At 50.2% G+C, this 12,344-nt stretch overlaps 1 protein-coding gene across 17 annotated transcripts in view; it reads right to left on the bottom strand.

Moving 5' to 3' along the window:
* Nucleotides 1-12,344, bottom strand: part of SLC28A1 (solute carrier family 28 member 1) — a 106,618-nt gene that overhangs the window by 80,257 nt on the left and 14,017 nt on the right. For 13 of the 17 annotated variants that reach the window (XM_063795332.1, XM_009429744.4, XM_063795328.1 and 10 more), the window contains 4 exons: nt 12,098-12,209; nt 11,097-11,185; nt 9,506-9,597; nt 4,914-5,097 (listed from right to left, as the gene is read on the bottom strand). In XM_063795332.1, the coding sequence (XP_063651402.1) occupies nt 4,914-5,097; nt 9,506-9,597; nt 11,097-11,185; nt 12,098-12,193 (461 nt within the window). In that variant the 5' untranslated portion in view covers nt 12,194-12,209. Of the gene's footprint in view, nt 1-17; nt 4,660-4,913; nt 5,098-9,505; nt 9,598-11,096; nt 11,186-12,097; nt 12,210-12,344 lie in introns of those variants that run through there. The other 4 variants (XM_009429742.3, XM_054667891.2, XM_016927347.2 and 1 more) reach the window with 3 other exon arrangements.

The raw sequence follows: 12,344 nt of genomic DNA, 5'->3' as shown, positions 1-12,344 counted from the left end.
CTTTTTCTTTTCCTTCCTTCCTTCCTTCCTTCCTTCCTTCCTTCCTTCCTTCCTTCCTTCCTTCTTTCCTTCCTTCCTTTCTTTCTTTCTTTCCCTCTTTCCCTCTTTCTCTTTCTTTCTTTCTGCCGTAGTATCTCCCTCTATCGCCCAGGCAGCAGTCAGTGGCGCGATCATGGCTCACTGCAGCCTATGTCTCCCAAGCTGAAGCGATCCTCCTTTCTCAGCTTCCCAAGCAGCTGGGACTACAGGTGTGAGCCACTCCTTTAGCATTTCTTGTAGCGTAAATCTGCTTTTTATGTCTGAAAAATTATTTCAGCTTTTGTATGACTGAAAGAGTTCTTATTTCCTCTTCTTTTTTGAAATACATTTCACTGGTAAAGAATTCTAGGTTGACAGCCTTTTGGGTATTTGCTATTGTTTACTGTTCCATTATTTTCTCACTCATTTTTGACAAGAAATCTGCTAGTAATCCATTTCTGCTCCTCTGCACGTCTTTTTTCCCTAGTTGCTGTTAAGGTTTTATCACTGATTTTAAGTAATTTGATTATTGCCTTGGTATAGTCTTCATGTTTCTTGTGCTGGGGGTTCATGAAATTTCTTGAATCTTTGAGTGTCCAATTGTCATCCTATTTGGATTTTTTTTTTGGACATAATTTCTTCAAATATTTTTTTTCTGCCCTCCTTCTCCTCTGGAGACTTCAATTGTGTATATTTGCCACTGAAGTTGTGCCGTGGTTAACTGATGCTCTGTTTGAATTTTTTCAGGTTTTGTCTTTAAGATGTGTTAGGCAGGGCCTGAGAAGCATTTATTCTAGAGTTGATTTTTTTTTTCTCTGCTACTGAGCCAAAACCTTCTTAGTACGCTAAACAATGCCCTGTGAATTCTGAGGTTTATTCACCTGTCAGGAATAGACACTATTCCTGGCCCTGTGTGATTCCAGGTATGATTCCCTCTTCTCCTTTTGGGTGGTTCTTTCCTAGCCCTAGGGTAGTTTCCTTGTCTGTATTCTCTGAGCAGAACTCAACTGCATGTTCAAGGATTCTCTGCATACCTCTGGGCTTTGCTCTGTGATCTCTCAACTGTGTCTCTGTGCTCTGCAATGTGAACCCTGCCTGCCATGGCTTCCCTGGATTTCCAGCTCTGTCTCTTCAACTTAGGGAATCTCCTGGTCCCACCTCAGTTTTCCTTCCCTGTGCTGTGGTCTGGAAACGCTCTCCAGGCAGTCAGCTGGGGAGACCGTAGGGCTAAACTCATTTGTTTCCTAATTCTCAAGGATCACTGTCCTTTATTGCCTGATGTCCAACATCTAAGAGCTCTTGTCTCATGTATTCATTCCAGTTTTTTAGCTGTTTCAACTGGGAGGATAAACCTGGTCTCTGTTACCACATCTTAACTGGGAGCCAAAATCAAATGCATGTTTTTTTTTTTTGTTTTTTTTTTTTTTGGTGATGGAGTCTTGCTCTGTCACCCAGGCTGCCCAGGCTGGAGTGCAGTGGCGAGATCTCAGCTCACTGCAAGCTCTGCCTCCTGGGTTCACACCATTCTCTTGACTCAGCTTCCTGAGTAGCTGGGACTACAGGCGCCCGCCACCACGCCTGGCTAATTTTTTTGTATTTTTAGTAGAGATGTGGTTTCACCATGTTAGCCAGGATGGTCAGGATCTCCTGACCTCGTGATCCACCCACTTCGCTCTCCCAAAGTTTTGGGATTACAGGCGTGAGCCACCGCACCCAGCCAAATGCATGCATTTTCTAACAGCTTTATTGAGACAAAATTTACATGCCATACAATTTGCCCATTTACAGTGCATGGTTCAAGGATAGAAGTTCCTCACAAAACTAAAAATAGGACTACCATATGATTCGGTAATTCCACTACTGGGTATATATGAAAAAAAAAAGGAAATCAATATATTGAAAAGACACCTGCACTCCATGTTTATTGCAGCATGATTCCCAATAGCCAAACTATGGAATCAACCTAGGTGCTCATCAACAGATGAATGGATAAAGAAAATGTGGTGTATATACACAATGGAATATTATTCAGCCATAAAAAAAAATGAAATCCTGTTATTTGCAGCAACATGGATGGAATTGGAGGTCATTATGTTAAGTGAAATAAGCCAAGCACAGAAAGACAAATACTGCGTGTTCCCACTCATGTGTGGGAGCTTAAAAAGTAGATCTTATGAAGATAGACAGTAGTTTGGTGGTTACCAGAGACTCTGAAGGGGAGGAGGGAGGTGGGATGATGAGTAGTTGATTAATGGGTACAAATATACAGTTTGAGAGAAGAAATAAGACCTAGTGACAGATAGATCAGTAAGGTGGCTACAGTGTACAATAATGTATTGCATATTTCAAAATAGCTAGGAGAATTTGAATAGTTCTAACATAAAGACAAATATTTAAGTTGATGGATATCCCAAGTACACTGATTTGATCTTTACAAATTATATGAATGTATTAAATTATCACATATACCCTGAAACTATGCACATTTATTAGGTTGGTGCAAAATTTTTTGCATAACGGCAAAACCACAATTACTTCTGCACCAATCTAATAATATTATGCAGCAATTTTTAAAAGTGTATTTTTGTTTGTTTGTTTGTTTGGTTGGTTTGGATTTTTTTTTTTCTGAGACGGAGTCTCGCTCTGTCACCCAGGCTGGAGTGCAGTGGTGCAATGTTGGCTCACTGCAACCTCTGCCTCCCGGGTTCAAGTGATTCTCTTGCCTCTGCCTCCTGAGTAGCTGCAATTACAGGCGCGTACCACCACACTCAGCCTTTTTTTTTTTTTTTTTTTTTTTGGTATTTTTAGTAGAGACGGGGTTTCACCGTGTTAGCCAGGATGGTCTCCATCTCCTGACGTCATGATCCACCCACCTCAGCCTCCCAAAGTGCTGGGATTACAGGCGTGAGCCACCGTGCCTGGCCAAAAGTGTATGGTTTAATGGTTTTTAGTATAGTTACAGATTTGTGCAACCATTACCATAATCCTAGGATATTTTCATCAGCCCAAAGAGAAACCCCAAACCACTGGTGGTCACCACCTCCTCTTCCCATCCACCCTAGCAGTCACTAATCAACTCTCTGTCTCCACAGATTTGCCCATTCTGGACATTTCATATAAATGGAATCATGCTGTATATGGTTCTTTAAGACTGGTTTCTTTCACTGAGCATGATGTTCCCAAGGTTTATCATTATTGCAGTATTTATCAATACTACATTCCTTTTCATGACTGAATAATATTCTATTGTATGGATATATAGATTTTCTTTATCCATTTTTCAGTTTATAGACATATGGGTAGTTTTCACTACAGAGTAGCTGGGATTACAGGCGCCCAACACCATGCCTGGCTAATTTTTGTATTTTTAGTAGAGACAGGGTTTCGCCATGTTGGCCAGGCTGGTCTCAAACTCCTGACCTCGTGATCCACCCACCTCGGCCTCCCAAAGTGCTGGGATTACGGGCATGAGCCACCGTGCCCGGCCAGCCTAACCATTTTCTAAAGCAACTGCACTGTTTCGCATTTCCGCCAGCAGTGTCTAAGGGTTTCAATTTCTCCACATCTTTGCCAACACTTGTTATCATCTGTCTTATTGATTATGGCCATCTGACTGAATATGAAGTGGTATCTTATTGTGGCTTTGCTTTGCATTTCCATGATGGCTACTGATGTTGAGCACATTTGCATGAGCTTTTTGGCTAAAGCAAAACCTTTTATCATTCATCAAATGGGTTGTCTTTTTATGGCTGAGTTGTAATTCTGCATACAGTTTCTTTATGCAGACATATGATTTGTACATCTTTTCTCTCATTCCGTGAGTTGTCTTTTCACTTTTTTGATAGTGTGTGTTGCATCAGAAAGTTTTTAGCTTTTACGAAGTCCAGTTTATCTGCATGCATTTTTTAAAGGAAACTTCCTATCAGTCCCTCAAGTGGAAAACCATTATCAATGACTTGTCACAGAAGACCATTGCAAAAATAAATCACAAATGTATTTAATAAAAAGAAGTCAAATGTAACAGTAAATGTATTTATAAATAAAATTTTAAATGTGTTCATCCACAGGCTGGCTCAAATCATTTTGCTGTGGTATGTGGATCTCACTTTGGGAAAGTGAGAGGCACCCCTGTACCCCTGCATCCCCCTGACTTAGTCTTTGGGTATCTTTGGTCACCAGCTTCTTCATCAACAAAATAGAGTATTGAAATAGACTGGTGGTCTTCAGACTTTTTTTTTAAGCCATAGAAACTGTTTTTTCCCCCCAGCTAATTTTCTTTTTTTGTGAACCTTGGCTTATAAAACACATAAATTTAGAGCTGCCTGGTGAAATGGTGGGCTGGGCGGGAAGTCTGAATTTTCCCTCCACAACCTCCGTCTCCTGCCCTGTGACATCGCTGAGATTTCCAGCGCTCCAAGGAATCCAGTTTGAAAAGCAGCAGATCTCAAACTGTTGTCCAAGGACGCTGCTGGCTACATCAGAATCCCCTGGAGGCTAATGAAAAATACTAGCACCTGGACCCCGATCGAGCCTGCTGAATCCCACTCCAGGGATGGTCCCTGCGGCTTTTTGTCTCACACTGTCCAGGTGATCTGAGGGAGGTACTGATTCGGGCCCTCCTTGCTCCATGGCCTGGGATCCCTGAATGGAGGAAACTGTTGAGTCCAGTTTTCGTCCACCACAGTCACCTGCTGTAACTGGGACTAAGAACTGGTGAAACACCACAAAGATGCTGCTTTGTTTGAAGCCACCCACTGGCTCCTGCCCTGGGGCCCCAGAGAGTTCTCCATGACACAGAGCCTTCCTCCTCCTCCAGCCCTGGCCATAACCCTGGAGCCAACCCCTCAGCTCATGGGCCCTCCTCTGCCCTGCCTCGGGGCTGTGAGCTCACTCACCTCTTAAACCAGAGCAGCAGGCGGGGATGGCCCTGAGGCTTGAGAAACCTCCTCAGCTTTGGCCCCAGAAGCCGTTTCAGCAGGCGGTGGCCCAGGAAGGTGAGGACCACACAGGTGAGGACAAACAGAGCCAGGGCCCTCTGGAAATCCAGGAGGCAGGCCACCAGCAGGAAGGCAGCGAGCCCTGGGGGACGAGACAGAGGAGGGGTCAACAGCCAGGACACCACCTCTTCAGACCCCTGCAGCCCCGCCCACGGACTCCACCTTACTCCACCCAGAGCGTGGAGGGCAGGAAAGTCACCCAACCTCACTGAGCCTGTTTCCTCATCTGGAAATGAAAACAACCACCGCTACTGTGCCAAAAAGTAGTTAGGAGGTACTGGCAGAAGGTGTTGTGAAAGGGCCTTGCAAACTGTAAAGTGCTTACCAAATGTGAGGGAGATGTGTAAGGAGGCCGTGAAGCCAAACAGCAAGAGGCGCTGGGCATCAGTGGAGCATCTGCTGGGTCCAGCGCCATGCTAGGCCCCACGGAGGAAGGAGATGAGCCCATCAGCTACTCCGTGAAGGAGTTTACACATGTGTGCTCGGACTGCGTTCTGAAATGTTCATCAATGAGCATGCTTCCTGGAGTTTCCTTTCCCCTTTTGCCCTTCTCTCCTTTGAGCCACTCAGCCAGTCCATCAGGAAAGACACATAAGAATGGATAGCAGAGGGGGAGATGTCTCTCCCTAGATTTTCTTTTTTTTTTTTTTTTGGAGATAGGGTCTCACTTTGTTGCCTAGGCTGGAGTACAGTGGCACGATCTCGGCTGACTGCAACCTCTGCCTCCTGGGTCCAAGCAATCCTTCTGCCTCAGCCTCCCGAGTAGCTGGGATTACAGTTGCCCACCGCCATGGCTGGCTAATTTTTGTATTTTTGGTAGAGACAGGGTTTCGCCATATTGCTCAGGCTGGTGTTGAACTCCTGGGCTCAAGTGATCTGCCCACCTCAGCCTCCCAAAGTGCTGCGATTACAAGCGTAAGCCACCGCGCCTGGCCTCTCCCTGGCTTTTGAATTTCAGAATCCAGGATCCTCGAAGAATGGAAAGGACTCATAGCCATGGATAAAAAATGTGATCTGAAACATCACGAATAAAGGTAAGTTCTACCCAACCCCTCTGCTACAGGCAATATCAAGGACACTGGTATCACAGAGAAAGCGCCTGAGCCTGGCAAGGCCGCCAAGCCAGGTGTGTTTGCAGCATTGCAAGCAGTGAAGCCCTGTGCCTGGCTTCCTGGTCGAGTCCCAGGGAGGTCCCAGGACTGCAGAGAGAGGAATGCCCGTGTGGTGCGTGGCAAGCAGGGCCCTAGAAAGCCAGTGAGGCTCTGCAGGCACCAAAACAGCGGAACTAGTCTCCACGAGAGGCCTGAAGAGAAGAGAGGCGGGAGACCAGAATGAGCCCACCATGGAGAAGAGGGGGTCGCCATGGCCACCTGCAAGGATAGAGGACCCAGGACCAGCTGGAGAAGTGGACAGGTCAGGAGACACTTGAGGAGTAATGATAGATAAGCCCCCCCGGTGACCCCCAGAGGAAGGGATGAAGGGAGGTTCCAAATGGACAGAAATTGAGTTCCCGTCACTCACTGGAATGATAACATTGAGGGAGAAGATAAGTTGAGTTATAAAAAATAAAATGACCTTTCTCTCACATGGAAGCTTGTGGGCTGGAGTTCCTACCTGAACGGGTGTCATTGAGACACACGGGTGGAGCCCCACAGAGCGGTGCTGGGGCTGCTGGTACCGGCCATGGGGGTTCAGGGGAGGGGGACCTGGCCAGGGAGAGGCTCCGTGGTCGCCAGGAGGTAAGCTTAGCACTTCAGATGCATTTTCACAATGAATCCTCACAAGACCCCTACAAGGTGGGGTCTACAGTGATGCCCACTTGGAGAGGGAGGCCTCTGAGGCCAGCCGAGATGAGTGCCTCACACAGGGAGGGCATGGGGCTAGGAGGCCAAGAAGGTCTGTGCGCCTCGGGGCCTGTGCTTTGTGGTCAGGGCGGGCCAGGAAGGCTGGGGTGGTCTGGGCAGGCCAGGACGGGGACTCAGGGAGAGGGGGCAGTGTGGAGGGGTCCTCCAGGAGGGGCACAAGGACAGAAGTGCTTTTGGAAGTATTTTATTCATCTAGGATCCATTCACAGGGATTGGTTTGGGGACGGGCAGGACCTGAGCTAAGCTCCTTGAAGACCTCCCTGGGCTTTGGCTGGGAGAGCGGGCAAGAGGCACCTCCTTCTTCTAAGACTGGGGACACCAAGGCCATCCTTGTTAGTCTGATGGTGCCAGGGCTGTCGCTGCACCCATGGAGAAGGCCTACCTAAGGCAAGCAAGCCACTGTCACAGCTCAGGAGCCAAGTCCTGAGAATATGAGCCTCATTTCTCTATCACAGCTATTCCCAGAACGTCTGTGAACAGCCTCCCCAGGAAAGAGGTGATGTGATAAAGATATTGAAAAGCCAGAGAAATCAAAGTCACCCAGAAACAGAGAAAGTCACTGCTGACCATTGCAAGGGATCATTCAATGATTCGGATTGCATTCCTGACAGCCATGGCAAACATGGAAATAGGATGAGTGGGGTAATTTTCATTCTCTACTGGAGATAATTCAATTGTTCTTCAAGAGAAACAAATCAGATCTGAGTGAAGGAGGCAGCCAAGGAAACAGAGATGGCCCTGGCTTCAGACCCTGCCAAAGGTGGACGTCACCATCTCTAGAAGGAAGCTGTGAGGGACATGGACCCACCCCATCTCAGCAGATGACCCTACTTTCAAGTTCACCAAGCAGACCAGGTCACTGCTGTCACCTCTCTCACTGCCCCTCCCCTCCAGAGCACCTATAATGACTCTGCATCTGTACCCATCCTCCTTTTTCTTTTTTTAAAATTTATTTTTATTTTTAAAATTTTTTGTAGAGGTGGGGTCTTGCTGTGTGGCCCAGGCTGGTCTCAAACTCCTGGGCTCAAACAATCCTCCCACTACAGCCTCCCACTACATCCTCCCAAAGTGCTGGGATTACAGGCATGAACCACCTGCCATGCCTGGCCCCTCTTTAATTCCAGCCTGTCAGGATGAGGTGAGCTTGCTCCTGCAAAGACCCACCCCTCCCGGTGGGGTGGGGAGCTTTTCTACTCCGTGCCAGGGGACCTTGCTCCATCGGACATCTCTTCATCTCCCATTCCTTCATATTCCTTCTACAAACTCCCCACCTCAGCTCATACAAACAAAGTGTCTCCCACCCCAAACTCATGCCCATCCTTGACACTGGGTCACACCCTGCCCATTCAGCCTCCCCGCCTGATCTCATAAAAATTGATCCAAAAAGCCATTTACACTTGCTGTCTGCACAGCCTCATCTGCCATCCGCTCCAATTCAGTTTTTGCACCTACACCCTAAGTCACCAGTGGCCTCCTTGTCCCTAAATCGGTGGACATGGCTCAGTTTTTGTCCTGCGGGTCTTGCAGAGATGCTGCTGATCTTTCCCTCCTTGAAACCCTTGCTCCTTTGGCTGCCGGCAACCCCTTCTGTGTGGCTGGTCTCCAGGCTTCTGTCCTTGACCCACTTCTCAATTCATTCTCCAAGTGTGCCTGGGGAGCCTCCTCTCTCCCTCAGATGGCCTGGCAGTGGTACCTCCAACAAACTATCCTAATTATCCCCCTTCCTGCCAAGACTCCCTCTGCACGCACGTTCTCTAGCTCTGTGGAAGACACCATCATCCTCCTATCACCCGAGCAGGCCCCTGGGGCAGCCCTAATTCAGGGTTTCCTTCATGCTGCACACCCAGTCATTGCCAAGTACAGCTAGCATTGCTTCCCGAGGACCTCTCCCATTGCCCCCGCCCACCTTCCACAGCTTCATTCTCACACAGGCATTGCAGTCCTCAATGTCTCCATCTCCCCATCTTTCCTGCCCTCCTTCCAGGGTCCCACAGTGTGAATTCCACCTTGACGCTTCCCTGTTCAAAACCTTCAGTGGCTCTCTCTGGCCTTGAGGGTAAAATCCAAGTCCTTGAGCATCCTCCCATATCCCTACCCACTCCCCATCCTGGGCCCTTTCCTATCTCTCCAGCCCCATCCCCTGACACTCCTTGTCTAGAACTTTACCCTCCAGACCTTACAGTGCAGACGTCAAACTTTATCGAAACCCACACCCTGCCAGTTTTCACCTTTGCTCCTGTGACTCCTCTGTGTGGAGTGCCTTTGCCCTCCTTAGTATCTTTCGCCTCCACCTGGCTAACTCCTACTTAGCCTGTGAGACTCCAATGTCACCTCCTCCTGGAAGTCCTCCCTGATCATCCCCCATTCCTCCTTGGTGTTCCCAGATGACATGCTGCATTATGTGGGACTATTTCTTCCGTCTCCCTTACTGATGAGGGAGTGCCTTGGGAACAAGATTTGGCCTGGCTTAACAGATGCCTCAGTACCCAGCAAGGGAGCTGGACCTGAGTTGGTGCTCAACAACCATTTGTTGAGTTACTGGGTGAGTGAATGACCCTGCCCTGAGACATGGATAGCTGAGGCAGGAGTCATTGTGTCCTGGGTAGTGCTGGGCCCCAGGCTCACCAGTGCAGAGCAGGCCTGTGCCGATCCATCGAAACAGCTGCATGTGCTCCCTGCAGAAGCTTCTGGCTCTCAGGGCTGGCTGCAGGTTCCTCCTGGGAACAAGACCAGCAGGGTCCATGAGTGCATGAGCAGACCCCATCTGGGGGAGATCCTCAGCACCTCCACTCAGGTATGTCCCCAGTAAAGTGGCAACAGGGGCAAGCCAGGGCTTGCCTTGACATCCCCACAGGGCTGCAGGGCAACCCCAGCCCAGGGCAAATGTAGAAATGGTTCAGGCCTTCCTGCCTCTGTGGCAGCACCCACAGGCCCCACTACCCCAGTGATAGTTCCTGCCTCCAGGGCTCAGGAGGAAGTTCACTGAAAAGGCAGAACCTCATCAACATACAGAAATGTGGCCGGTGGGGGGCGCGGTGGCTCACACCAGTAATCCCAGCACTTTGGGAGGCCCAGGAGCGTGGATCACTTGAGCCCAGGAGTTCGAGACTAGCCTGGGCAACATGACAAACCCCTTCTCTACCAAAAATACAAAAATTAGCCAGGCATGGTGGCGTGCGCCTAATCCCAGCTGCTCAAGAAGCTGAGGCAGGAGAATCTCTTGAGCCCAGGAAGGGTTCGTGCCACTGCACTCCAGCCCAGGCAACAGAGTGAGACCTGCCTAAAAAAAAAAAAAAAAGAGAGAAAGGAAGGAAGGAAGAGAAAGCAAGCAAGCAAGAAAGAAAGAGAAAGAAAGAAAAAAGAAGAAAGAAGGAAGGAAGAGAGAAAGAAAAGGAAGGAAGGAAAGAAGGAAGGAAGGAAAGAAAAGAAAAAAGAAAAGAAAAGAAAAACATGGATGGCTGCCTCCCCTCCCCTGTCGTTCATCCACCTGCCCATGGGACACACATTGAGTAGACGCCCACTCAATGCTAATTGGAATCCACCCACCAGCTGCCATTTTAAGGAGCCTCACCCCCTCTCAGTCCCCACCTCCCACCTCCTCCTGAGAGGGTGGAGGAGGCATTCTTCCCATACCCCCTGCCCAGGCAGAGAGACGGAATCCCTCCCCCACCACCACCCCCTGCCCATCACGGTGTCCTCAGCTCCGGATCTGGCCAGCAAGGACCCAGATGGCCCAGGCATCAGGAGGCGGAGTTCTATGCTCACCTCAGACACTCGCTGCCTATGCCACCCGGGCAGGTCCCTTCCCCTCTCTGGGCTTCTACCTCCCTGTGTAAAATCAGGGACCTTATCCAGTTCAGGATTTTTAACCGGAGTCTTCAGACTCCCCGAGGTACCCCAGAGACTGAATGGGGGTAGAAGGCAGAAGGGGGAGGTTGAGAGGGAGGCCTGGCTGGTTCAGGGCAGGCCCCACGGTACATACTGGGGTTCCTGATGGGATTTCGTTTCAGCTGTTCAAAAGCAGGTGGGGAGCCTGTGACTTGGCTCACCCTCGAGGCTCATGTGCCTGTGCGTGTTGGCTAAAGCGCCTTTATTCCTCCCTTCAACAAAGGTTCACGTCCCCCCAACTCCCATCCGCCAGGAGGCCCGGCTCCCCATCCTGTTCCCAAGCAGCCTCCACCCCAGGCCCGCCCTTGTGTCTCCAGAGATCACCTACCATCTGGAGAAGGGCTTCGGCGCCGCCTCGCTCCAGCTGCTCCTGATCTCTGCGGGGCTCAAGTCACTCCTAGGGAGCTGGCCTTCCTCCTACAGCCCGCAGGGAGCCGTCAGGTCGGCCTGCCCCTTACCCACCCCCAGGAACTTACACTTGGGGTCGGGGGCCACGGTGAGACCCTGGCTGAGGAGGGGACTGGGCTGGGGCACAGGGAGGAATTAGAAGGCTACTAAACTGGATTCTGCAAGGCAGGCACTGAGCACCTACTGCGTGCAGGGCTCTGCCAGACACATCTTGCCCTCAGCGAGCTCATGGTCTGCACAGGGACAGACACCTGCGGCCCAGCTGTGACTGAGAGGGGCCGAGGGGAGGCCTGTAAGGGAGGCCCCAGGCAGGGCTACCTCATCACATGACCTCAGGGCACCATGCACCCACCATCTGTGGAGCTGTTTTGGGTGGGGGGTGGGTATTCTTACATATGACAGCGTGAAAGGAGCACCCCAAGAGACAAGGGCAGTGAAGGGGAGGGGGCTTTGTCAGAGGAGCCTGGGAGCGTGCAGGGTATCCTACCAGGCTCCGAGTTCTGGGTGGTGTGCCTCGACCTGACCTGGCCACTTGAAAGCAAGGACAAGGCTCCTTGAAGGCTGAGATTTCCTTAGAGACCCCCCTCCCCCATCATCTGGTTTTGATTCTCATTCTGTAGGTCACAGCTCAAATGTCACTTCCTCAGTGGGGCCTGCCCTACCCTTTCAGACTAGGACTTTCAGACTATAGTGCACACAGTACGTGCTCAGTCAATGTTTAATGAGTGAAATAAAGGGGGCTGCCTTGTGTTGAGGAGGCCAACACACTGGGAGGTTCATAACTGTGCCAGCAAAGAGGTGAGGAGGGGGCAGAAGAATGGGGTGTGAGGGAAGGTGGTGAGCAAAAGCCTCATCACCAGCAGCCAGGCTCAAGCCAAAGAGGCTGAGGGGTCAGGATGACTGATGGGGAAGGGTACAGACCAGGCTTTCCAAGAAATCAGCCCCCATGTTCTCCAGACCCTTGGCCACAGGTGTGAGAGAGATGGACTCTCTTCGTCTCGAGGGGTCGTTCTCCATGTCCCAGACCTTCCAGCTGAAAGACAAATCAGGGAGCGCCCAACGCTGAAAGGGAGGCCGGGCAGGGCCCAGTTTAGGGGCCCGGGGAAAGGGAAGAGGACTGAGTGGGGGGAGTAGATGCCTGGCACAGCCAGAGCCCTGCCTGGGGGCC

Source organism: Pan troglodytes, chromosome 16 (genome assembly GCF_028858775.2).
Source record: "Pan troglodytes isolate AG18354 chromosome 16, NHGRI_mPanTro3-v2.0_pri, whole genome shotgun sequence".
Classification (NCBI taxonomy): domain Eukaryota; kingdom Metazoa; phylum Chordata; class Mammalia; order Primates; family Hominidae; genus Pan; species Pan troglodytes.
Note: the sequence above shows the minus strand (reverse complement) of the source record. Positions and strands in the feature narration are given on the sequence as shown.